At 47.3% G+C, this 25,436-nt stretch overlaps 1 protein-coding gene across 1 annotated transcript in view; it reads right to left on the reverse strand.

Annotated features, from left to right (window-relative positions):
- The window catches only part of LOC104636589 (uncharacterized), a 117,889-nt gene that overhangs the window by 20,737 nt on the left and 71,716 nt on the right, over positions 1-25,436 (reverse strand). Inside the window, 18 exon segments of the mRNA XM_075757170.1 lie at positions 5,576-5,611; positions 6,132-6,203; positions 7,619-7,690; positions 8,011-8,067; positions 10,531-10,566; positions 11,720-11,755; positions 13,090-13,134; positions 15,053-15,112; positions 15,416-15,451; positions 15,633-15,704; positions 16,410-16,535; positions 17,103-17,162; positions 17,716-17,751; positions 18,110-18,145; positions 18,768-18,812; positions 19,410-19,454; positions 19,575-19,610; positions 20,624-20,866. Of these exon segments, the coding sequence (XP_075613285.1) occupies positions 5,576-5,611; positions 6,132-6,203; positions 7,619-7,690; positions 8,011-8,067; positions 10,531-10,566; positions 11,720-11,755; positions 13,090-13,134; positions 15,053-15,112; positions 15,416-15,451; positions 15,633-15,704; positions 16,410-16,535; positions 17,103-17,162; positions 17,716-17,751; positions 18,110-18,145; positions 18,768-18,812; positions 19,410-19,454; positions 19,575-19,610; positions 20,624-20,866 (1,149 nt within the window).

A 25,436-nucleotide genomic window follows, 5' to 3' on the forward strand; every position in this document is an offset into this window, starting at 1 on the left:
TATGACAAGCAAACATCCCAGAGACACACGGGTGGGACAGTGGTGTCCCTGGCAGTGGGTCAGACTGCAAGGACAGACCCTTTACCTTTTCATTCCCAAATATGAAAATTCAGCTCCTCCTCTGGGAAACATGTTGCTTCTTCATACTCCTCCCCAAGCCTCAACATATTTTACATTTCAGAGTAAGATGAATATTTGAGAGCCGACCAGGCACTTCTCCATGGTTCTTGCTGGTCTTGTCTGGATCAGGTAAAGTCCACGTTCCTCAAGCACTGCCTACACTATCAGGCACAAACATCTCGTGCAAGCTCTTTATTTACTGACACGATCAATATGAAGTTCCGTCCGAGGCAGTAAATGGACCATAAAACCCCCAGCTAACTAGAGTTTCTCTGTTTGCTAGGGCAGATTGCTTGCTTGGAGGGCAATAAACCTTTTGGTCTGATGGTTAAACCTCACAAGCCCAGGATACCTTCAAGTGCCTGGAGTTTTTGAGATAGCTTTGGACTGGGTACAGACCCATCTGGCCAGGGATTTACACACCTGTATCCAAGGGGATGGGCTAAAGAGCTTATTCTTGAGCATTGCCTGATCCTGAAGGAACCTGACACTAGTTAGAGGTTTCCAAATTAGCTTTAATATTTCTCTTAGTTGTCCCTAGTGTCTCCTGTGTCAAGGAGAGACCTTTCTTGTTTTCCTGTGCTTCCCCACCTGTCCATGTCCAAATCTCATCTCTTCTGTCTGAAAAGAGCCCAAATGTCTTTAGGAAGAGTTAAGCTCACCGCATGTGGTGGTAGGCTGAAAGGTAGCTGGGTCTAAGCCATGCCTACTTGGACTAGTGAACATAAGCAAGTTTTTGACCTGGGTCTCATCTCGCCATAGGTGGACTCCTACTCATCATGGGCTGAAGAGACTTTGTCATATGGACTAGAAGGTTTATAATAAGACTTGAACATGACAGCAGTTCTGTCCCTGCTTCAGCTGGAGAGGGAAGGCAGGTCAGAGAGGTGATGCTTTTCAAGGCCATCTGCACCCAGGACAAGAAAAAGGTGGAATAGGAGAGGAAAAAAGCGAGTGGCAGAGGAAAATGCTTGAGTCCTGGGCAAGGGAAAGAAATTGAATGGAAATTTGTTCCCTCAGATTTACATTCCATCTTTTGCCAGGCAAATAAAGGCTGGGCAATAAAAGCTAGTAAAATGTCAGTTTAAAGGCAATTACTGGTGGAGTACTGGAAATGGCTCTTGCTATTTGGTTCTGTTATTAAAGTGTTGCTGGAACAGGCTTCATTTAACTGCAAAGACACCAAGTACTACGAAGGCACGGCAACGCAAAGGCTTAGTCATAAGTCCTGAGCGCTGGCTGTGACGCAAAGAGGTCTTTGAGCAGCAGAGGATTTTTGCTTCCAGGCACAAATTCCCGCGAAGCTTTGGGCTGGAGCCAGGGAGGAGCCTGCCTTGTCTCCAGGCTTATCGCTTATGTTTACGCTCAGATGAACAAACTGGGGAATTAGCTGGGTCATCCTGGGGAAGTGTGAAACCCATCAACAGAAACATTGCCCCAGTGGCCCACCCCAAAAAGATCCATCTGTTTGAAGACACACATCAAAGGGCTAATGCATTCCCAAACCATGGTGTAGGCTGCAACCTCTGCTAAAAGTTTTCCCACCTCCTGGGCTTCAGTGCTCAATATTTGATGGGATGATGCATAGGAAGTAGCTGGGAGTCTCAACCTGAGAGTTTCATCTCTGTTTTTATCCCTTCCCTGCTGTGTCTTGTGTCTAGACTGTCCTGCCCACAATTATTTGCTGCAGTTCTGAGTATCCTCCCCAAAAAGCCCTTTCTTGGTATGGGAGCTGCCACTGGTCCTCACAGATGTGATCAGCATTTGTTCTCAGGCACTACATCTCAGAGGTGGGTCAGCCTGATATCCTGCTGCAAAGCCTCCAGGGTATCTGGACAGAGATTTCCACCCATGGCCAGAAGATCTGGTGGATGAACTTCCCTTTGACCAGCCTGGACTCATCAGAAGTGCTCAGGACATATCTGGGTACCCTCTCAGGGCAAGAACTTCTTAGGAGATGGCTTTTTCCACTCTGAGTGGCCAGGCGCACCTCTTGTCAAGCCCAGGACAGACCCCTACAGCCCGCCTTTCCTCTTCTCTGGCTTGAAGTGGCCTACTGCTCAGCTGGCAGGAGAACTGGGATGCCATATGGGTTCACTGAAGTCCCCATGCAGCAATGAAGGGAAGTAGAGCTCTCCTGTTGGTACCCTGAATAGCTCTGTAGAATTATCTATATCAAGAGCTCTTGTGCTCTTAATATCAATGGTAAAGTTAAATTCCTACTTACAACCATTCTCACATCTACTGTACCCTGGGTTATAGGGCCTTGGTTATCACTTAGTTTTCAGACCCTGCAGAGTGCTGTCAGGTTTTGACTGTAGCACTGTGCTGTGTAACGGTGGCTAAAGAGTGTCCTTTAGCCTTCCTTTGCCTTCCTGGACTGGCCATATTTAGCATCTGATTGTCCCAGTATTAACAAGAATCCCCTGACTTGCTCTCACTTCTTGCCTTATCTTCAGGTGTACAGCTTTGCTTTCACTCCTTGCAAACTCCATCGCTCTCAATCATCAGTGTGGACCAAAAAGTCCTGGATTTCTCCCATCCTTCCTTTCACTCACATGCTGGTGGCTCTGCTCCAACATGGGCTTTGGCAGATGTGCTCTGGCAAGCATTGAAGAATGAAGCACATCAGAAATGGTTCTGAGGGCAAAAGCAGAAGGTTCAGGGAGCTGGTGGGTCTGCCACCCTCCAGACAAGTTTAAACAGGACACCCAGGGAATAAGCACATGGATGTGCGGATGGTGTTACCACAAAGACCATGGCTTCCTCAGTTATAGGGCAAGGATCCATGAGCTGCTGGTCAACTATAGAGCCCAGCTCACACGAGGAGGTGAAGAACATCTCTAAGCTCCAACTAGTACATCTAGTGAGGAGGACTGCAAACCAGGATGGAGAGGGCCAAGGCACACTGGTAATTGTAGACTCTGGAAACCCAAAACAGGGAGTAATGGCAAGACAGGGGTATTCATAATAGAGCTTTAGGGAGAATAATGGGTTAATCTGCCAGAATATTAATGCACAAAGCATGGGAAATAAAGAAGAGGAGCTAGAAGCCTTAATATATGATCAAGATGACAGCTTAATAGGCATAACACAGACTGCAATATGAATATAAAAGGGTGAAGCCTGGCAGGAATATCAATGTAAAAGAGTGCAGTGCTTTTAGAAAAGAGGAAAAAGGAGGAGGAGGTGTCTTGAATATCAAGAATGCACTCATTTGCCTTGAGGTCCAGTTGTAAAGTCCATTGAAATTCTCGGGACAATGATTACAGGGAGAAGACACAAATGTTGTCAGCTCGGTTGGGAACACCTATAGATCACCAAATCAAAAGAGTAAATGGGTAAGACTTTTGACAAGCTGGTTAAATTACTCAGAGTGAATTCAGAAGGACGGAAAGGGACCAGAAAATGTTTGCAATGAGTTGGTGGCAATTTGTGGATATGAAAGACGGAATTAGAGGGAGCTGAAGGAAAATGGGAACTGCTAGCTATTATCTTTAAGACTTTGCATAGGACAGATTGGGTACAGGTAGACTGGACCAAGTAATGCCTGTCTTCAAGAAAAGAGGAGAGAGAAGAGGGCTTGGGGAATGATACATGAGACAGCCTAGCCTACCTCTCCAGAATAACTTGGGGGAAAAGTAATTAAAGTATCTGTGAGCACTTAGAAGATAAAATGAGACCTGGGCTTGTGGAAAACAAGTCACGTCAGGATGTTGCAGCCTAACAGAGGTGTCTGAAATAGATTATGTGAATCATAGTCTAAGAGTACCCTAAAGCTGCCAATAAAACAAGTCTGAGCATGGCTCGCTCGGATGTGGAAAGTGAACATGGCAGACATCTAACCTAAGGTCAGATGAATTTCATCCGGGATGTCATATATCATGGCTCTTCCAACAGGGCCCCAACTCTGTTCTGACATTTGCAATTTTAGAAATTTAATGAAGGACCAAACCCAAGCTCTATTATCTCAGTCTAGCTCCAAGCACAGCACAGATAGCATTAACTTGCCCCAGCAGAATCCCTAAATATTTCCAAAAGAAAGATTACTTAGCTTTCCTCAAATATTGATTGACAAGACACCACTTTCTGGTAGTTAACTGTATTATGTGCCGATCCCTGCGGGTGCTAGTAGAAAACAGCACATCATCCAACCATGACTGTGTTGCAAGAACGTTCATCCTGTTCAGGAGTTTTATTCCCAGTTTCGGTGACAACTGGATGGTTGCTGGCTGGGATGGTGGAGTTCAGCTCTGCTTCCTTTGCACTCAGCAGCCTCAACAAACGTCTTTGCTCTACTCCTGCACTACTACTGGTTGTCACCTACGGATTCAGGTGTTCACTACAAAGCAGTTTCAAAAATCCACTTGATCCAGTGCCTGTGTGTGGTGATCCCAGACGCTGAGCTCTTACAGCACGTTACAGCCTCATCACTTTGACAAAGTGCTTAGAAGGTTGTTTAGAATTAAGCGGGGGTTGAAATACTTAATTGAATAAGGGCCTTTTTCTCAGTGAGCAACTACCAGTCTGGATTATGGGTTTGTAAATAGTTACACAGCAGTTAATCAGTGGGCAGTGCTGAATGGCTGTGGAGCCTTCACAGCAACAGATAGTTGCTGAGAATCACCCACTCACCCACAAAGAGGCATAACTGGGGAACAGGTTAAGAAAATACTGATATTGCTTATTGCAATAAAACAATTGAACATGCTTGTATTTCCATGACCTGAGAAAAAGTCCCAGTCACCTTTTGGTGTTCCTTCTCCTCCTATTTCTTCCTTTCCCAGATGAAAAGAAATCAGCAGGGACTTTTGACTTTTTTTCACCTTGGACAACCTTGGAGACCATTTTTTCACTTGGGATTTCTTCCAGGTGAAATAGTGCAGTTCAAAGGCATGTAAACACTTTTGCAAACCAAAATTGCTTTTTTTTTCTTTTCTTCCCCCCAATTGCAATTTGTCAGGAAACAAGGTGCACTCAGAGATTATCCAGGTCCTCCAGCATAACTGTTTTCCCTCTGGCCAGCAACGTGCACCCACTGACCACTGAGAATAGCCACTTGTAGTCCAGCCTCTTAAGGATATATACATTCCTCATGGGATATACAACCTTTAGTCACAATTCTTAAGCGATTTGAACATGAACCATCATCGGTTCATGTCTGGCAATGCCCCCTAATACACTAAATGCATTAAAAAATAATAAATAAATGCATATTTAATGTGTTCCTTGATGCAAAATGCATCATCCTATTAAAACATACCTCTGACTGTGGTCCCCCCTGCCCATGGCTGTTTTTCCAGCAAAGCCTCTTTGAACGTGGGCTTTGTGGAGCGGCACCGAGCCAGCATCACCTCATCCCACCCCGTGACCCACACATATGGCTGTGGGGAGAGGACCAGCAGTGCAAGCAGTCTTGAGACTTGCAAAGGCAGAGAAACATGCTCCAACTCACAGCAGAGCCCGGCAAGCCTGGTTCTCCTGGCTCCCCCTGCAAGGAAAGCGTTGATGAGTTACCATGGGGAAGAACTGCATTTCTTCTGGAAATGGAGATTGCTGTAGGAGATACCTACAGCTGTGGAAGAGGAGAGAAGAGGACCTCTGGGGACCCCTCTGCAGCAGCAGTTGGAGGGGGCATCCCCTCCAGGATGGTAGGATCCCCTAAACATCTCATTTGGGCTGAATGGAGCTCTACATCTCCATCGACTATAAGTGGAGCTTAGACAGCGGTTCACACCTCATGCCTAAATATTGACATTTCAGCAAGTCATTATTGACTATTTTAGCTCAAGAAAGATGCCAGAGCACTCTGCTACTTTACAAAATGGGAGAAATCTTTAGGGCTCTCCTGGAAAAGTGCTGCTACTTCTACTCTCTGGTAGCCCCATAACATTTCAATCAGCAATTTTGGAGAGGGAACACAGAATTATATTCTGTGAGAAAACTGTGAAGGGATTTTACTCATCAGTTTTTGCAGAGGATGCCTTAATGTAGATGGTCACTGTACTCACCTTCTGTCCCACTGGTCCTCTTGTTCCAAAAAGCCCCATCACTCCTTTTGAGCCAGCTTCACCTTTGACTCCCTAAAATTTTAAAATCCCTGTCAAATACATTTGAAGTACCTTCTGCTCTTGAAGTGATCCCTCTTGAGAGACACCACTAGAAGAACCCATGGAGATGGCAAAGAGGATGACAAAAGGCACCATTTCCACAGCAGACTTCAGCCCCAGGGAGCCCAAAGGTCTGTATGGAAGCCAGAGCCAGGGAAGAAAACCACCAGCTGCAGAATGGCTCAGGAGAAACCTCAGCAACCTGTTCTGTAAGGGAGTTGGTGCCCAGTGATGAGGGCTAAAGGAAAACAAGCAGAAAAGGGTCTCAAAGCTTCTGGATGAGTTCCCCGCTTGCAAATACTCAAGTACAAGACCCTGCTTGAGTTACTGGTAGTGGAGATTCTACTCTGGTGTTCCATCTGAAATCATTCAGATATTCAGCCAAGAGGTGTTCTTGCTTTAGAAGATGCTTACTTTTTTTTTTTTAATTTTATTTTTTATTTAATTAGAGGACAATCTGACAGATATAATGTGTGGGATTTCATCTGACTTAAAAACCAGGTACCACCCATGGGAGCATCTCCACAGGTTTCCTTTACAGTCACTGGGGACCTAATCAGTGCAATCAGTTGTGGTAAGGACACAATTTGCTTCTTCAGAAGGGGAATGTCCACACTGGGTCAGGCAATTCCCACACTGAACTACACTGACTATACGGGTCCCCATGGGAGCAGGAGCTGGATATCTAGCTCAGACAGGGGTGCTGCTGTTGTAGATACTTATATTTATTCAGCTGAGTACCTGTCCTGGGTCAGACTTCTGGAGCAAAAAACATTAACATAATATGAAAATAGGGATAATTAGTACATGGAGATTTAATCTGTGATTCAGTCTGAAAGTGGGAGAGTTACGTGATTCCTCCCAGCCGAGTGGTGATGGGTTGAGACCTGAGACCTCCACAGGATACTCTCAAAGAGCAAAAAGGCAGACAGAGGAGCAGGCGACTTGCTCTGCCACCACCCATGGGGCAGCACTGTGTGAAGAACAGGAACAGAGGAGCCAACCAAGCTTTAACAAAAATGTCACAAGAGCTGCAGGGTTTGAAGTAGCATGGCCAGCTCTTGGAGGGAGAGGGAAATGTAGGACTCTTACAGGGCTGCAGTAATTAAACGGTCACTTTCCCCAAAGTTTTCCTGTATTGCAGACACCAATTTTACGTGGTCCCACAACTACAGACGTGACACCCAGTAAACTGGATGTGTATCACGTTCCCAAGCCCCAGCCCAGCGTCCTCCTCTCCGTTTCTGTGGTAAGAGCTGGGTGACTGTGTGTTTGCTATGCATTTTCCAGCAGGCACGTGGGAAGGGAGGATGCAGAGATATCGGTCCCTTCCTCACACAACCAGTGACCTTTTGCTGTCTCTCTCAGTTGCATTGGGAGGTTCATACCTTTTCTCCTACAGGCCCATCCTCTCCCTTCTCGCCTTTGTCTCCATCAAAACCTGGCAGGCCCCGTTCACCCTGAAAGATAAGACTGAAATTAGTGGATTTTGCCTCTCTCCTGGAAGGACCCAGTTCTCAGCCACTGCTCTGGACCAAAGTGTTGGTTCTCAGTGCTTATCCCAAGCTGTGCTTGGTCCTGATGAGGCTTTGGGCAACCTGGTCTAGTGGAGGGTGTTCTTGCCCATGGCAGGGGAGTTGGAACTGCATGGGCTTTCAGGTCCCTTCCAACCCAAACCATTCTATGATTCCATGATTCCATGATTCTATGATTCTATGATTCTGATGCCACCAACAGTGGGGAAAGGACAGCTTAAAAAGTCAATAAGAGTCAAACTTACAGGATCTCCTTTACTGCCTTTATAGCCCTGGGGTCCAAAACCAGTCATGGGTTCACCCTAGAAAAAGGAGACACAGACAGATGTAGACACCTGATGATACATGAAGTCATGGGTCCCACTGGATGGAAGTACACTTGCTATGATGGGCAAAACAGTAATTCACACATCTGCAATGAAGGTAAGCATTTCCAAACTGTGGTCAATATGCTGGGGAAGGCATATATGCTCCACAGCACAACATTAATTGTTAAGGTTAGTCGTCCTTAACTAAAAGCTGGATGATGAACGTGCACAGAAAGCTACAAGAAGTCCTAAGGTTTGACAGTGAGCTCTTACTCCAAAAAAATGTTGGAACCCACTGGCATTACCCCAGTCTAGATGTCATGACTGCAAGTGGAACTGTGCACAGAATGACCCTGAGGTTCAATTCCTGATTTGAGGCTGTCAGTGGTGGGACAGGTTCATATCTGACACGGTGGCTTGGCTCCTTCATCACTGTGTGTCACTCAGGATGCCAGGGTTTGCATCTCTTCCCAGATGTGGGAGCTGACCATAGGCAGGACAGTGAACGGGTCTACTCATGGTGTCCTGATTTATGGACACAGACTTAGAGCTAAGGAAGGGGAGTGGCACTTAAGGTACCCCTCAAAGGTAGTTTTTGGAGGGTCAGACCCCCAAACTGTTATCCCAAGAGAGCCAGTAGCTACAGGCCTGCAGTAACCCCATGGGCACACCTGTGCCAAGTCTGTTTATCAGCTCAGCAGCTGAAGAGGGACATTTTGCTCCTCAGAGAGTGAAGAAGATGCAACAAGGCTTTCCCATGCAAGAAATGTCTCTGCTCTGGTGAAGCAATGGTTGTGTCTGCAAAGTAGCAATGCCATCCATAGTTTGGAGGGAGGAGGTCTGAAGCCACCTCCTAATGGGCAATTTTAGCCCACTTGAAAAGGACTTCCTTTACACCATCTCTCTTCTGTTCAGGGTGACTATGCCTTGCTGCTGGAGTCTTAACAACGACGCATCAGTCAATATTCCCCAAACTTTGACAATCTTTTGCACTTTATCCAACCATCACCATAGGACCCTGATCAAATTCTGGCTTAATATACCCTCCTGCTTCCCTGCTCTGGAGGGTCTCTAATAGAGACAGGATGGGACTCCATCAATTTTGGGGGCAAAAGGGAGAATAAAGATCCTGTAGTTTGATCCAATACATAGCACAGACCCTGGGATTCATGCAGTTACTCCTGTATTGATCAAGGGAGAGTTAGAAAGAAAGTTAAGCTGCAATCATGTGGAACAAACCCAAGCCAATTATCCCCCCTCCTCCTGTTTTATCTCACACTCCACCTTATATTTTATTAAGGTATTCTTTGGAAAATGCATTACACATTCCTTTAGCTTGGAAAGTGTTTTGGGGCCTCTTCACGAAGCAGATTAAGAATTGATTCGTCTCTGGAGCGAGTCCCCTTTGAAAGTAGCTTTTTCAGAGACAAATCGGCCTTAATCATTTAATACTGCATGACTCAAAGGCAGAATCGTCATGTAGGTTTTCTAAAACTCATTTTCTAACAAGCCATTTCAGCCAGGAAGGAAGTTAACAAAACACTGGGCAGAAGTTCAGCATTTTCTGTGCATTTTCCAGAAGCGCTCGATGAGTTATTTTCACATTACCTGCTATGAGCCAGCTCAGGCTTTTTAAGATTGCAGTATGCTTTGGGGTGAGCTGGTTATACCAAAATCAGTGGAAATTTTCTTCCTCCCTTAATTTACAGAAGGCATTTTTGTGTCCCAGCAAGCAGTTGCCAAAATTACTTTTTTTGGATGTTTTGTAGGATCCCGTCAAACCTGTCACGCAAGCTCAACCCGGAGCAGTGTGTCCAGTGCAAGGATGGCATCAACGAAGTGGATTGAACCTGGTGGAGACCCCTGAGGAGGGGGGCATCCATGTGTTGTCTTCCACTACCTACATGGGTGTGCAATGTAAAGAGGATGGATCCAGGCTCTTCTTGGAGGCACACAGTGAAAGGACAAGTTGCAACGAGGGAAACTCCTATTAGACAGAAGGAAAAACTTCTTCACCCGTGGGGGGTGGACAGATGCTTGAGCAGGGACACAGAAAAGCACATGTGAGGCCCTGAGCCTCAGATCCTGAAGATTTCATTAGCAATGGGATCTTGATCCAGGTACATGGACGGCACTGGCCACAACACCATGTATCAAAGGTAGGACTTAAAGTCCTCTTTGATGAAAGGCATTTGCACCCCATCATCTGGGACCCTTGCTCAGTGCTCCATGCTGGGTGGACTATGCTCACCCACATGTAACAATATGAATCCTATAAAATCACGAAGACCCCAGATATTTGAAAACACGTATAAATATTTTTTACCATTTACACCTCTACCTTGTAAGATCTCTGACTCATTTAAATAACTGCCCATCTGCTCACTGGTAACTATAAAATCCTGAAAGCCTTTTACCCCATGTGCCCCAGAAAGTCACAATCTGGAATGTTCTTACTCTTTCTCCCTTGGGTCCCAGAAGTCCCCGATCACCCTGAACACAGGAAAGAAAAAAAGACAGTGAGCAATTCCCTTTTTACTCACTCTTCTTGTGTTGCTCAGTCCACTGATTCGCACACCAAGCCACTGAGATCTATCACAGCTGGAATTCAGTTCCTCTGGGCACTCTGCAAAATTAGTAGCTTACCACAAGAGATTGCATACAACTAGAATTTGTTGCATTGACAAAAAAATAAAGACCCAGAGGACTGAAGTGGTTTGCCTGACTCCATGCTCATCACATCCATGATGTGGAGCTATTGCTGGATTTTGACCTCCCAATGGGATGTACCATCTCCATGCTGCAGGGATGTGCCTACGCTACACCTAGGGTGCGAAGGCATCCTATATAATACAGGATTTCCCACATTTCAACCTCAAATCTGGCATGCTTTACTGAAAGTGTATGAAACATTAGCTGTTCCTGGAAGTTTTTTATAATGGGCACGGGACATGAGGCTGAAGGGCAGGACTCATTCCTGATGGCATCTCATAACCTTCTCCAGTACTCAAGGCTGGTGTGGTAGCAGCAGCAGAATGGGGAGGCTGCAATGACCAGGAGGGGACGGGAGAGTAGAGAGAGGCTTTAAAACTGCACTTGAACTGCTTCTGAGTGGCAGAGCTGTATGTGGATCCCTCCCCCAGTGTCCCATTACACACCCCTGACATCGGGACAAAATCTGCTCTTCTCAGTACACTTTCCAAGGATTGCAAGTGGGATGTAGCAGAAGGAGACCGAGGGGACTCCTGCTCATTGATACAAATGAAAGGGTACGTGTTGCCCGGTGGGGCTAATGCTGCAGGACATCAGTCCTCTTCACTTAACCCTGCACATCTGGGGATCGACCAGAGTGTACCAGAGGTCTCCTTCTGTCCAAACTCCCAAATTTTCTTCCAAAAAGAACTAGGCATGCCTAAAGACAGCAGGCACCCTTATCTCAGCCCAGCCATTACAGGAGGCTGCTAATGCCACTTCACATTTCCACACACTGCTCCAGGTCCCCTCCCAGTCTGCCCCAAAAAGATGCTGGGATTATCCCCACTGTTTTTAACAGAGGCATCAGCAGCGTGGGCTGCTGCAGAGAAAGGCTCCCCCCAATGGTGCCTTCCTCCACAGGCATAGTGTAGATTAGATGACTGTTGCTTACTCTTTCACCTTTCACACCAGGGAAGCCTTTTAGACCCTGCAAGAAAATAAAATAACATGTGAAGATAAATACCAGTGGGGGAAGTTGTTAGGAAGGACCATCCTCCACTTGAAGGCAGAGCTGCCTCCAAGGATGGGGTCCACCTCAGAGAAGCTGCTGGTGGGAAAATACAGGAGCCACTACTCTCCTTCCACCCCTCCATGAGCAATTTGAGAAGTGAATTACAGAGATGCAAGGAGAAAATTTAGCCTTAAGCTTCTGCCCACCATTGGGTCTCAGGTACAACTCAGGATCTCTTGGCAGATGTATAAATTTACCCAGCCTTTCCGATCTTGCAACAACCTCCCCAGTTATGCTTTTTATACCCTTAACATTAATGAGATGCAGCCCCCACCTCTCAGAGAGCATAGGGGAAGGATTGCTCCTGGAGGGCTCCTAGATGGGGGTGATGGGGATCCCCAGATGTCCCCCAGGGGAGGCTGGAGTTGCTGAAGACAGAGCCAGGATGGGAACCACACCTGGAGAGCTGAAAAGCCATGGTGGTCCCCCCAGGTATAACCTGTTTGCAAAACTGGGGACCAGTGACCTCCCATGAATATGCAGAGAGGTGGCACCTTCCACCTGCAGAACTGGCAGCTCAACATAGGGGTGGGCATGGACAGGGTGGATGGGGAAGAGACAGAGCACAGACATTTCCCAAAGGGCACAAATCTTGGGCTTTGCCATCCCTCTGTGCTGCTGCTCCGACCACTGGGACACATCACCTTGCAAGCCCTCACGGTGTAAGGGCCAGTCTCGCTGAGAATCAGCCCTTCAGGGATGAGATCTCAAGGTGAAACCTGTTACTGCAACCACCCTTGGCTTTCTGAGGAAGTTCATAAAGGCCCATCCTGCTCGTAATAACAGATCCATTCCATTAGAGATAACAGCCTAATAAATAAAAAGGTGTTTGTCGAAATATTGGCTGTGATGTGTGTATCCCCTGACTCAGTCCCGTATTGGTGAAAAGGGAATTTACAACAGAACAAGACCCTGAAATTCATGCAGGCAAGCAGACCTGACAAAGAAGAACAGAGAGGGAGTGATATTTTAGGAGGACTTCAAAAGCAGCTTGTCGGTGAGTCAGCCAAATGGACAAGATCATAAAGCAACTGTGCTCAGCATGACAGCTTATGTCTCACCCCGGCCTACAGGATTTACACTCACACATCCCAACACAACATTGGAATTCAGGTTCCCAAATTCTCTATTTCCCACCTGAAAGCATCAACCCATTTAAATTTTGTCATTGCTTATACAGATTTTGCTAGCTCTGGGTCCACTGTTGTTCATGATGTAAAATCAGCCCTCCGTGCTATTTTAACACTCACCATCATGCCAGTGGGGCCCCGGACTCCCACGATGCCCTCGTCACCCTGTTAGGATGGAGAGGGGTAGTGATGGCCATCAACAAAGAGAAATGCAGCATGCACAGTCCTAACTCTGCAAACCATCCCACTGGGGACAACAGGAATTAAGCATCACTAGATGATCTCGAAGGTCTCTTCCAACCTAAACCATTCTATGATTCTATGCAGAAGTCCAGATCCTCAAAGGAGTTGTCCAACCTCTTCACTTACACCTCAATTAAGATTAGGTGCCTTAATGCTCCTATGGATCTGGATCGAAGAGCCTAAAAAGCTCGAGATTATCCACATGTCACTGCAGGTAGACACCGTGTTTAGTGTGTTTAGAGACTAATGCTTCGGCCAGATTGAAGTTTCAAGTTTCAGCTTCTCCTCAGTCCCTGAGAGAAACATGCATTTGCGAGATGATCTGCACCTGATTTAACACGATATAAATCACTCCAAAAAGATGTCTCTTCCTGTCTGTTGGTATAGAGAGGGCCTCAGAAGAAGCCATCTAAGGCTGGATGACCTACTGTGTCCCTCCCCAAGATGTACTTACATCCAACAAAGGTATGTGCAACAACGGACAGAGATCTGAGATGTTCCTGGGACAGAGAGACTTCTTCTGCCTGATTAGAGGGCTCAGTAGCTTTTCTGCACATTCATAACTCATTGCTGAACATGATTTCAGCAGGACTCACCACAGTAAATAAGGCAGCCAGGAATTCACCTGGAACTCATACCATTGACTTGCAGAAGGAAGAGGCCAGCAATCAACAGCAACTTGTGCCTTTGGAGACCCATGTGAGGCTTATCTTTATGCCCAGCTGTGGTTTAGAGATGCTGTAGACCTTGTTCTGAGCCTCCCTTTAAGTGTGCTACTGGCTCCTTATAAACCCTGCTATGAGGGATAGCTGTGCTGGTGGGTCTGCGAAGTCCTTTTATGACCTCTCTAGGTAGATCCTACAAGACTTACCTGCCTTTAAGATGCCCAGATTTAGGCATCGTCCTGTGAGGCCAAATTTAGATCTCTCATATAAAGCCAATGTAATTTGAGATTCTGTGATTCACTTCAGATTTATGATGGAGTCAGAAGAGCAGAAACATTATTTCATCATTTCCTTCAGATAATGAAGCTGGAGCGAGGTTTACCCCAGACCTTTCACAGCTGTTGGCATTCTCATTAAGTGTTTTGTCTCAGGGGCCTCATTGAACAGTTCTGTTGGCAGATGGGGAGTTTGTCTAAATGGATTGCAGCATAAAATCAGTTTATTCGTGGAACAGCCACAGAAGCAGCAAATTGAGACGTGACCTCTGATTACAACTGTAGAGAGTTTCCCTGGGGTCTTTGCCAGAAGGAGACCAAAACTTCGCAGCAGCATGAGGAAAAGTGAATGTTGCTGTCCCAAGCATGATGGGGGCTGGTTTCCCTTTGCCAGGACAACAGGAGGGAAGAGGGGAACAAGGATAAAAAAGCTGGAGGCAGATTTCTGAAGGAACGAGCTTGCAGGTAACATCCCTAAATGCATACAAAACTGAGGTGGTTCCTCACCAGGCTGATAGGATTAAAACACACAGATGTAGGTGTGTAGATATTGCCTTCAATGCTCCCATCTTGCCAGTGAAAGCACAGCCAACAGTCAGTGGGGCAGGATTCACTTGGCCGTGCAGTTGACCAGTGCGATCTGTAATGCTTGAGGGTGTCTAATCATGAAGGGGATGCTAATTGCATCCTGCAGACACATCCTGGTCAGCGCCAGCTCCAGCTGGGCATAGCAGCATCCATCACCTCCAAATATGGCTGGTGAAAAATGAAGGAGGGCTCTGAAATCAGCCCTTTAAGCACCTTCTAAGATGGGTGAGTAGGAAGTGATGGTATAAAGTTGCTTCCAAAAGAGGGTAGGCTGCAAAAAGTCAAGCCAGGAACAATTATGAAGGGACCTACCCGAGGGCCAGGCAGTCCGCGGGGACCTCTTGGGCCAGCCGTTCCAACACCGATTTCTCCCTGAGAAACAGAGAATCCCAGAGGTCTCATTCTGAGCAAGGAATCCACATCACATGATTGCTGATTAGTTTGACCATGACTTAAAAGTTACAGAAAGAGTCAGGAGACTCACTTCCACTGACTTTCTGCTGCTCTCTCTGGAGGATGCTCCAGCAACCCTTGGGAAGAAGGGCATGAGGGTGAAAGAAGGATGAAGTGGCTGGATGGCATCAGGGATAAGGAGCCAGGGGAGGGCAGTGGGCTGTCCCATTGCCACTCCAGGATCTCAGCTACTTGTGACCTGCCTGGCAAGTTTGCACTGACCTTGCTGCCTTTGGGTCCGGGTGTCCCAGGAATTCCCTGTAAGGTGAGGAAAACAAAATAGAAGGGAGGAATTTGCTTAGCATGCCCTTCCATGCTCTCCTGTCCCAGTGCTCCAAGAGGGTGAAAGGACACCCATCCCAAGTGCCAGGCCCTCAACCTCCCTCCCCAGCCATCCCTCTGCTGCTCAAAAGACACTGGGGTAATGTACAAAAGTCACCTCTTTTCCTGGGGATCCTGATGGTCCTGGGGGCCCAGTAAATCCATTCCTTCCTCTCTTCCCACGCTCCCCCTTGAAAACAAAATCCTTTAAGGAGAACACCCTGATGGAAATGTCCTGCTTTCCCCCATCCAGCCAGAAAGCAGGAGCTGGTGGCCCTAGGTGTTCCCTGCACTGGCTGCGAGCAGGAAGAATAGCCATTGGGGTGCTCCCCATGTAGGCCTCTTGTTCTTGAGGAGAAGGGCCTCCAGCTGCACCGAGACCCTGAGTGTAGGCACATTGCTGTCCCCCATTCCATCTCCAGCTAAGCCTCCATGTCCCTGCTATGAGACTTTATGCATTGCTCCCTCTGTTCCCAGAGGCTAATGAACCCCAAACCCCTTGTTCACATTCCCTGTTATATCGTGACTCCTTGTCTTCCCACTCATCTCATCAAGTCACATCACTAAGAGAACAACAGGTCCCCACCTTGTTTGGAGCTCTACTGCTTTTTTTTTTTTTTTGAAGGACATGCTCCTGTACCAAACCTTTTGGGCTGGTTTTTCCCTAACTACATCAGCTGGTCTAATAAAAGCTGTTACCTCTCCTTTTGCAACCAGGCTTTGTTCCTGCTTCTCTTCACTGACTATGTATAGGCTTAGGGTCTGGAGACCTGCATAGGTGGGGGCTTGACCCACAGTGGACACCAGGCGTAGACAGTCTTGGTAGGACCATCATTGGTCTCACCTTGAAGCGGCTAACACAACACATGTAGTCCTCTCACTGCACACCACCTACCTTCTGTCCTGGCATCCCAGGCAGACCTGGAGCCCCTCTGTCCCCCTGTGACCCAGGGGTGCCGGCATTGCCGCGAATGCCCTGAATGCCCTGAGCTCCTGGAGGTCCTGGGGCCCCTGGCTCACCCTGTTGAGTGAATCACAAGGAATTTGGATCTTAGGTGGGATTCACCCCCCATACACAAAGGTCCTGGAGAAAGTCTGGGGTGTCTCCTTGAATACACATGATGAGTACACAGAATTGGGACCACCCCCTCCAGCCCATGTCCTGAAGAGACATCCTACGGCTGCAAAAAGGGCTGTGCCATGGCTTTCTAAATGAGGAGCCCTTAAGTGCAGACCTTCAGAGCTCTGTGGTGAATTCAAACCCTGCAGACCTGCAACAGCCCAAGGCATTGCAGAAACCACATGCTGAGATCACAATTCCCTGTTTTTTTTTCACAGCCATATTTATCCTCTGGACCCCACTTGCTTTGAAATGGCCCTTTGGAGGACACAGAGCGCTCCCTCTGTCCCATATCGATGTGATGGTGTCCCTTCTTTCCCAGACTGGGACTGCTTTTGGTGCTTTAATTTTATAGTCCCAGCCAGCTCTGTGCTCCACACCCAGTGGTAGAAAGATTAACAAGGACTACAAAGAGCAAGCCCCAGAAAAAACAAGTGAGGTCCTATCTAGAAGAGAAGAGAGGCTTACCTTAAATCCAGGTGGCCCAGCCTGGCCAACAGGACCTCTGAATCCAATTCCTGGTTCTCCCTGTGAAGAGAAGAAGGTCAGGAAAAATCAAGATCACTCCTTCCCCTGTGGACCCATCAAAACGAGAGCTTGCTTCCTGCTGCTCCTTGGACACCCAGCTGAAGTCCCTCAGAGTTGACCCTACATCGAGGGTTTCTACAGAGCCCTCACTGACCATCACATCTCCTCTAGATGGTCAGAAGTCTTATCTGACCTGGAGAGCTGCTGAGAGCATTTAAACAGCTTTAGAAGAGAGGGAGTTGAGTTGCAGGACTATTACAGGAGATTGTGTCAGAGGACTCAGGGCAAAACTCATATATTCTGACATTGCTCATTTATAAGGTGGGTGTCCTGTCTATGTGAGCCATCTGGAGTCCCTCCCTAGTCAACAGAATGACGCTGGGTCCTCAGTGAGTTACTGGCCACACTGAGCCAATATCTCAGGAGGTTACCTGGACACCTCCCCCTGAGATGGGGAGGTTAGGTATGGCAACAGGAGGAGGGAGACCAAGAAGCAAGCTCACAGAGTGTAAGAAAAGACACCCCTGACTGTGGTACCAACGTTGTTCTTTACCTTTTGACCATTTTCACCTCTGTCTCCTTTAGTGCCCTATGAAATAAAGAGAGAGTTACCAAGCCTGTGCAAGAGATCATGTGAAGTACCACCTCAGGTGCAACCCTAAGCAAGAGCAAAGGTTTCCAGTTGTGCTCATAGCCTATGGCAGCATGGAGCAACTGGCTCCTCTGACTTCCACCTCTTTTCCCCAGAGGAGGTGGGCAGTGGCTGCGTGACCAGGGAAGAGCCAAATGCCCTAACGCAGAGCCACACTGCTCCCAGGAAGGAGACGGAGTACTGGGTTGACTCAGCAGATTTTGACTTTCCTGTGGCAATCTCCAGTGGTGGATTTGGGCCACTTAGCTGGTCATGCTGTCTTGCTCCAGCTGCTGATACTGACTCCACAGCTCACCTTTTCTCCAGGTTCCCCCATCTCCCCTGGCTGCCCCTGCAAGACAAAAACCATCCAACTTCCAGCCACCTCCCCTCCCTTCCTCCCTCGCTTCTCATGCCTTTGTCCCCAGGATGCTGCACCACACAGGTGTTTAAACTGTAGCCCATGCAAAGTACCCCTTCCCCATTGGGCCGTGCGTTTTAACAACCGCCTTGCCTTGTCTGCTTTTCTCCTGAATATCTGGGCACCACCAACCCAGATCTGCCATTTGGTCCCTATAAGCCTTTGCTGCCAAAATTCTTCACGAAATTGTGTTTTGTGTGGCCCTTCTTGCATCCCTGTCCTCGTGCCAGGACTGGCTTTTGCTTGCCTGTCACCTGGTTTAGTTCACTGATCCAGCAGAAAATGAACATCAGGAAAAAAAACCCTGAATTTTTGCATTTACTCCTGAGCGCATGGCAGATGCACGTTGGCATCGCTGGAAGGGAGGGAACAGAATCACACAGCCACGTTCAGGGATAAAGGTGGGACTGTGGCAATCCCAATTCACATCAGTACAGTGTCCCATAGACCCTGAATGACCTCTTCCCAGCTGCCTCTCCTCTTCGAGACCCTCTTAGCACAGAGAGCCTTCTCCTGGTCTCAGAGGCTCAGGCCAGCAAAATGGTATCACTACCTTTTCTCCTTTGTCTCCACGGACTCCTGGAGCTCCCATTTCTCCCTGGAAAACAACAGGCAATCCCTTCAGTTGCAAATATGCATTGCTACGAGGAATTTTTCCTTCCCTCTTTGGATCAGATGGGTGCTGCCCTCATTCCTGCATCAGCTTTTGGGAAATATCTGTGGAGGAACCCCTTGTTTCCACCACTTGCATTCCCAGACCAGATTGGGGATGTCCCTGACCCCATCCCTTCTGCCCTGTGCGGTGGAAATGCAGAGAGAAAACATAAATTGCAGAGTAAGGTCCAGATATGAGTGGTAAGCTGAGGGTCTCCATGTCCCAGGATGCTACAGATGTTAGAGGATGCCATGAGCTGGAGGGAGACAGGAGAAGTCCACAGAGGACAAAACTATTGAGCATCCCCAAAACGCAAAAACCTTGTTTGGATCAGCTGTGAAAGGTTCAAGCCTGGAATCTCTGCTCATTGCCCATGGTCAAAACTGTTGATTACTACCTGTTGAACCTACTGGCCTGGCCAATTTTCACCCGTGATTCCTCAGCCTCCAAATGAGACTGCTCTGGGAGATGGATCACTATCCTGGTTCCCCCCAGGTGCCGTTGGGTAGGCGCATTAAAAGGTGAAACCAAAGCACTGACCTTTTGGCCATGGGAGGGTGGATCTGTTGGGCCAGTTTCCTTCTTCTATAAGAAAAAAAATGCACGTACAGAATGGGGCTGGGATGCAGCATGATGGGAAAAGGGACCAGCTGCATCCTCACCGCACGCAGCTGTGATAAGAGAAGGACAACATGAATGCTGTACCTTAATTCTCCTCGGGTGATGAGGGCCTGGGTACGCCTTGAATCGAAAAAGAGGAAAGTGTGAGAGTATTTGGAGAAACTTTTCACCCTTGAGCCATAGAAAGGACATCTCTGAGGAGTGAGATGTTAGGAAGCAAATGGGGAGGCTGGAGGCATCTCACAGGGAAGCTGTGTATTACCAGGGATCACGAGAACCCCATTAAAGGGCTTCTGGTTGGATGTGGCGTGCCCTCCAGGCTCCTCCTGATCTGCTCCAGCCCAGGTGGGACATCTGAGAGCTGGTGTTGCCCATTGCATATGGGCTGCCAGGGTCCGTGAACCAAGAGATGCCTCAGTACAGAGTTTTGGCAATGGCACAGATGTCCCACCTTAACCCTTTAAAGAAGGCTATGAGAAGAGGTATGTTTTCTCACGGTGTGGACGAGCTCAGCTCAGTGCTGCCGTTCCTCTTGGGAAAGCAGGGCGAGGGTCACTCACCACTTTCAAAGACATTCATTCAAACTTAGTGGAAATCTGTTGTTCAGAATTTTTCATCCTTAAGTCCTGGAAATAGGTCTTTCTCTCTTAAATTTTGTAAAAATCAGCTCTTGGCACTTTCCATTTCTGGCATATCGTGTTAAAGTCAGCAACGTAATTGTGCAGGTATGTCAGAGACGTTTGCGTTTATAAACACACACACACACACATTTACATGCACATAGAAATATTTTCTATACTCTCAGGACATAAAACACCCTTCAATTATGCTGCTCTCCCCATGAACCAGGTTATTACATTCCCTCATTGATTAAGTTTGATTTTCCTCACTTCTGTTTTCTGAGCCGGATACAGGGAGAACATGTCCCTTGCCCGATACAGGGAGAACAATCTGCTCTGCCAAGAAAAACAGCTTCTTCTGCAGCTGTTTCTTCCTTTATTTATTAATGTTTATCACTAACCTTTCACCCCACCTCTACATTTGCTGTGACTTTGCACAAGTGAGAGAAGGCAAGTGGGGTTCCCCTTGTGTCCGTGTGTTTGAAGACACCCTTGTACGGTTTCTTCACTCACCGTGGATCCAGATGAGGATTTCCGAGCTCCTGGAGCACCAGGGGGATGAACCTGTGATGGAGCCAACAAGGAAGGGTCACTGCTTCCTCCTGGATCATGCTGGTGGCTCTGCTCTTGCACACAGGTCAGACCAAAGCTGCCGTGGTGAAACGGGGTCTTTACCATGTGTGTCTCGTGCTTGGCAGATCTCCTGGCTCTAACGTGCCTTGGGAATGCAGAGCCATCATCTGAATTCATGTTTTCCTGTGGGAAGGAAAATAGCACCCTGCTGAGAACCTAATATTAAATAATAATAATAATAATAATAATAATAATAGTCACTGTGCAATTAATTTACTGCTACTTCAAAGAAATAAAAACCACCTAAAATATTGCAGCTTTGAACTTTAACTGCCTCCCTGCACCAGCCATGCCAGAGTCACACACCTGCTATGCATTTAATGTTCCCAGTCTATCTGGCTGGAACAAGACAACTATTAATGCCTATTAATGTCTACATGTTAATCTGCCACTTGGTGATGTTTGCAATGTTCATGATTTTGGTCAATATATATTTAAAGCACACACAGTAAAGCTTGTACAAATAGTTACTGGCCTGGTTTATACATTGTTTGTTCTTTTCCATATTAGCAACGGTAAATTATCTACTTGCTGTTGTAAAAATTACAGTATTCCTAGCTGCTAGATATCTCAGTGTACAGCAATTATTCTCTGAACCACACAGTGGAAGCACTGCAGTGTAGCTGTGGTGAATATTTTGATATGAAAGCAAAAAAAAAAAAAAGTGAATTTATTTATAATGAAAGCAAGCTGGGCACCCTCTTGTACCCAAACCCCAACCCAGAGACCTGCCAGGGGCACGTGAAGGAGAGGAAAAAATCAGGATGGGGTGCAGTTATTTAGCACTATTCCCACTTTTTGTTTTGCAGCACAAAGACCCGGATTAATTTCATTTAATTTCACCTAGAAGTATGCGTTGAGACTTTTAGATAGTTGAAGTTAAGGGAAACTAAATCCTAAATAAAGGATTTCCAAGAAATGCTGGTTAGTCCAGCCCTGGACATTATGCCGTCAAGTTTGCAGGGATGATAGTCCTGTTTTGCTGGATTTTAACTGGACAGATGATAGTTTCACCTAGTGGCTAATGAACCCAGGAAGTTTCTGACTCACCAAAATACGTAAGGGAAAAAAAAAAAATTTTGGTTCAATTAATATTGAAATTCTTTACTGAAAGATGCCAAGGATGACAGAAGGAGGAATAAAAGAGAAGTCAGTGATGCACTGGCACAGGTTGCTCAGGGGAGCTGTAGAGTGCCCATCTCGGGTGGTTTTTGTGGGACAAGCTAGAGAAACATCTCCCAGGCTTATGCAGAGGAGATCCAGGTGGGTCAGATGGCACCATCAGATGAGACCACGTGGACGTTCCCATCCATCCTGCGCTGGGTCACAGCTCGTCTGCATGCAGACCGGCTGTAAAATGTTGTTGCTCTTTTGCACGGGTCCACGTTCGATTTGCAGATGTGAGAATAGCATCGCAAGGCAGCGGCGAGGCAAGCCCACGGGTTGCTGAGACCTCGTCGAGGTTTTGAAGGCGACCCCGTATGCATGCGATCTCATAAAGCTGCCATTTACTGGGGTGGTGGGAAATTGCAGGGGGTAATAACTCTCCTTCATTCTCCAATTCCTCCGCAATTTTATCAGTTTCCTGCTCTCAGATGTGAGCAATAAGGGACCTCAAAGAAAAGTAGAGAGGCTGCTGCTTTCTAAAGAAATTATTTACTGATGGCAGGTGGCAGTGTGAAAAAGAAAGGAAAAGAGAGAAGGGAGAAAAGGAGGAAAGGAACAGATAAAATTAGGACAGGAAAGAGAAAAATAGAAATAAAAGGTGGAGTAAAAAAAAAATATTCCTGCAAAGAAAGCGATGCAGGAAAGACATACATAGAAAAGGCCAAGAAGATATCAGGCAGGAAAATTAGGCAACTATGGGTTTATCCACATGGAGGCAACCAGGGGCATTCATCTGAATTAACTCTGAAAATGAGTAAGCTTAACTGCAGGGAATTTGGGAGATGGAGGAGGCAGGAAATGGCCGGTATGGTCCTGTAATGCCAAAGAAGTGGCTCGTCCAAGGAAAGAGTAACCGGCCACCGCCTCTCGCACAGGCACGTGTACCTGGGCTCATCCTGCCTCTTTATATCAGTTAATTTGCTTCCCCCATTAACTCCTGTCAGCCAGAAATTGCACCTCTGAGATGAAGCTCTTGGGCTATTAGAGGCTGCTTCTCTCCAGGGCCCCATGAACCTTTTAACAGGTAAAATTCGTGATTACAGCTGCTGCTGACAGGAAAACAACCAGCTCCATTTCGCTCCCTTCACATCACCCTCCACCGAGTTCAGTTCGGCTGTGGGAGCCACCAGGGATGAGAGGATGCAGGAGCTGCAGGGAGAGAGGGGATGCTCCTGTTTCCCTGCCTTTGGACCACACTTTTCCTTCCTCCTGAGCATAAAAGGGATTTTACACCAAATGCAACTGAGGAAGACACCCTGGGATGCAAATCCCATCGTGCTGAGGAGGTTCAAAGTGCCCTAAAAAACTTGTGGCCGCTGTTCCACTTTTACAAACACCCCTACCAAAATGGGGATCATCGGACACGAGAGCAGGAAGGGTGATGCTATCAGCCCATCTTTCAAACAAATCTTCATTTGATGGGGAATCCTCTGGGCTGGGATTCAGGAAAAGGTGTCTGGCAACACCGGGTTGTAGGATTACATCAATAATTATTGCCAAACACCTAGGTGCAGCATCACTGTTGGATGGCACTGATCGCTGCCTTGTCCCATGTCCCTCCAGCCTGCTCCTGTGGTTAATCAGCTTGAGCTCTAATTTCCCATTTGAATTATAAGTCTTCAGTTTCCTCCCTGCGGCTCACCTGCCTTTCACTGCAAGATTAAAGAGCCCTTTAACATTTGGTATCTCCTCCCTGCGAAAGATCTTCAGTGCAGAAATCAAGTCATCTCAGGCACCCTGAGTTTGCCTAAAAAAATGTCCAGTCTTGGGTCTCTTGTGATAAATCAGCCTGCAAGCCACCTACAAATCAGTTTTGTGGCTCTGCTCTGCACTTTCCACGGTGCTTTATAAAAAAGAGTGGCATCCTAAACAGGACACGGAGATTGCTTTTGGTCCTTGGGATGCAGGGATTAAATTAATTGCTTATGCCCCTGATGACTGAGGATAGTTAGTTCTTCTTTCTGCCCAAATGTCACATTTGGCATGGCCACACGGTCCCTTTTCCTTTCCGGTGCCACAGCCATGGTGTCTGGGCACATGAATGCACTTAGCTCCAAACAAATAGGGGTCACTCCCATTTCATCGAGGAAGAAGATGCTGTGTCTGTGGTGGGTCTGATTTATTAAATGACTCCACACAGGGACATGTGTGAAGCCTTGAGGAGTCTGCTCACCAGGAGCATCCGGCACAACTAAATTCTACAGTTTCAAATGGAGCCACAGATTCAGGAATCATATCATCATGGAATCATAGCCTGGTTTGGGTTGGAAGGGACCTCACAGACCATCTAGTTCCAACCCCCTGCCATGGGCAGGGACACCCTCCACTAGCCCAGGTTGCCCAAAGCCCCATCCAACCTGGCCTTGAACACTGCCAGGGAGCCAGGGGCAGCCACAGCTTCTCTGGGCAACCTCTGCCAGGGCCTCACCACCCTCACAGGGAAGAAGTTCTTTCTAACATCTAATCTAAATCGACCCTCCTTCAGCTTAAACCCATTCCCCCTTGTCCTGTCACCACACTCCCTGATAAACAGTCTCTCACCGTCTTTCCTGTAGGCCCCCTTCGCATACTGGTAAGCTGCAATTAGATCTCCCCCGGAATCCCCCAATTTCATGGTCTCTGGATGCAGGTCCATAGGGACTGAGCTCTACCTGCTTTCAAGAGCAGGACACCAAAAAGCTCCCACCTCAGCCAGCGTCGTGCAGCCCAATCCCACAAGAAATGAGGAGGTTTGGGCTCCATCCTCTGTGCTTCCAGGTCTGTCTCCAGCTTAACTGTTCCCATCCAAGGGAAGTGGTGCATCCAGGAGCGGAAGCAAAGCTGATGGATGCTCATGGCACAGGCCACCGTCTCCAGAGTTGCAGCTTATACACATACACGCGTGTGTGCGTGTTTTTGTGTGTGTTTGTGCCGGGAGCCCTCTCGTGGCTGCTGCAATACCGTTTGTTCCAGCTTCGTGATTCAGCGTGGTGTTAATTTGCAGAGCCAGCCAGGAGACAGCTAAAGCGACGGGAGCAGAAGCGAGTGTTCGACGGACTACCTGAACCAGAGCAAGATTTCCTCCAACAGGATCTCTCCACTTTAAGCCACCCCCTCTCTGCTGATCCTAGAAATATCCCTGCTAATGGTGTTCCTAGCAGTAACCGTGCCTGTAACCTGCAAGCAAACATCCAAGGGATTTTTTCAGTTCACTTTTTAAGGCTGTTGGTATTGTAAAAATATAGAAGCTTAGCTATAAGAAAACTTATATTAACTAGAAAGCTGCCTAAGGCCTAGAACTGTTTTAAAGATGATAATCGTGGGAAAGGGGTTTGTAATCAAGGTAATAGATAATGAAGCTAACTGACCACGGCAATGTACAATGCTGCTACGTTCCTTGTACAGTCCCTACCCAACCGGACAATAGGCCCGGGAATATTAATCTTATGAAGTAAGTTGTAAGGGACAAGTGTATCCACAGCAAGGATACTGTGCATGCCTGCAAGAAGAGGGTCATCCAGCGAACACGGGTGCGAGACCACTGATG

The sequence above is a fragment of the Balearica regulorum genome, chromosome 1 (assembly GCF_011004875.1).
Source record: "Balearica regulorum gibbericeps isolate bBalReg1 chromosome 1, bBalReg1.pri, whole genome shotgun sequence".
NCBI classification, from domain to species: domain Eukaryota; kingdom Metazoa; phylum Chordata; class Aves; order Gruiformes; family Gruidae; genus Balearica; species Balearica regulorum.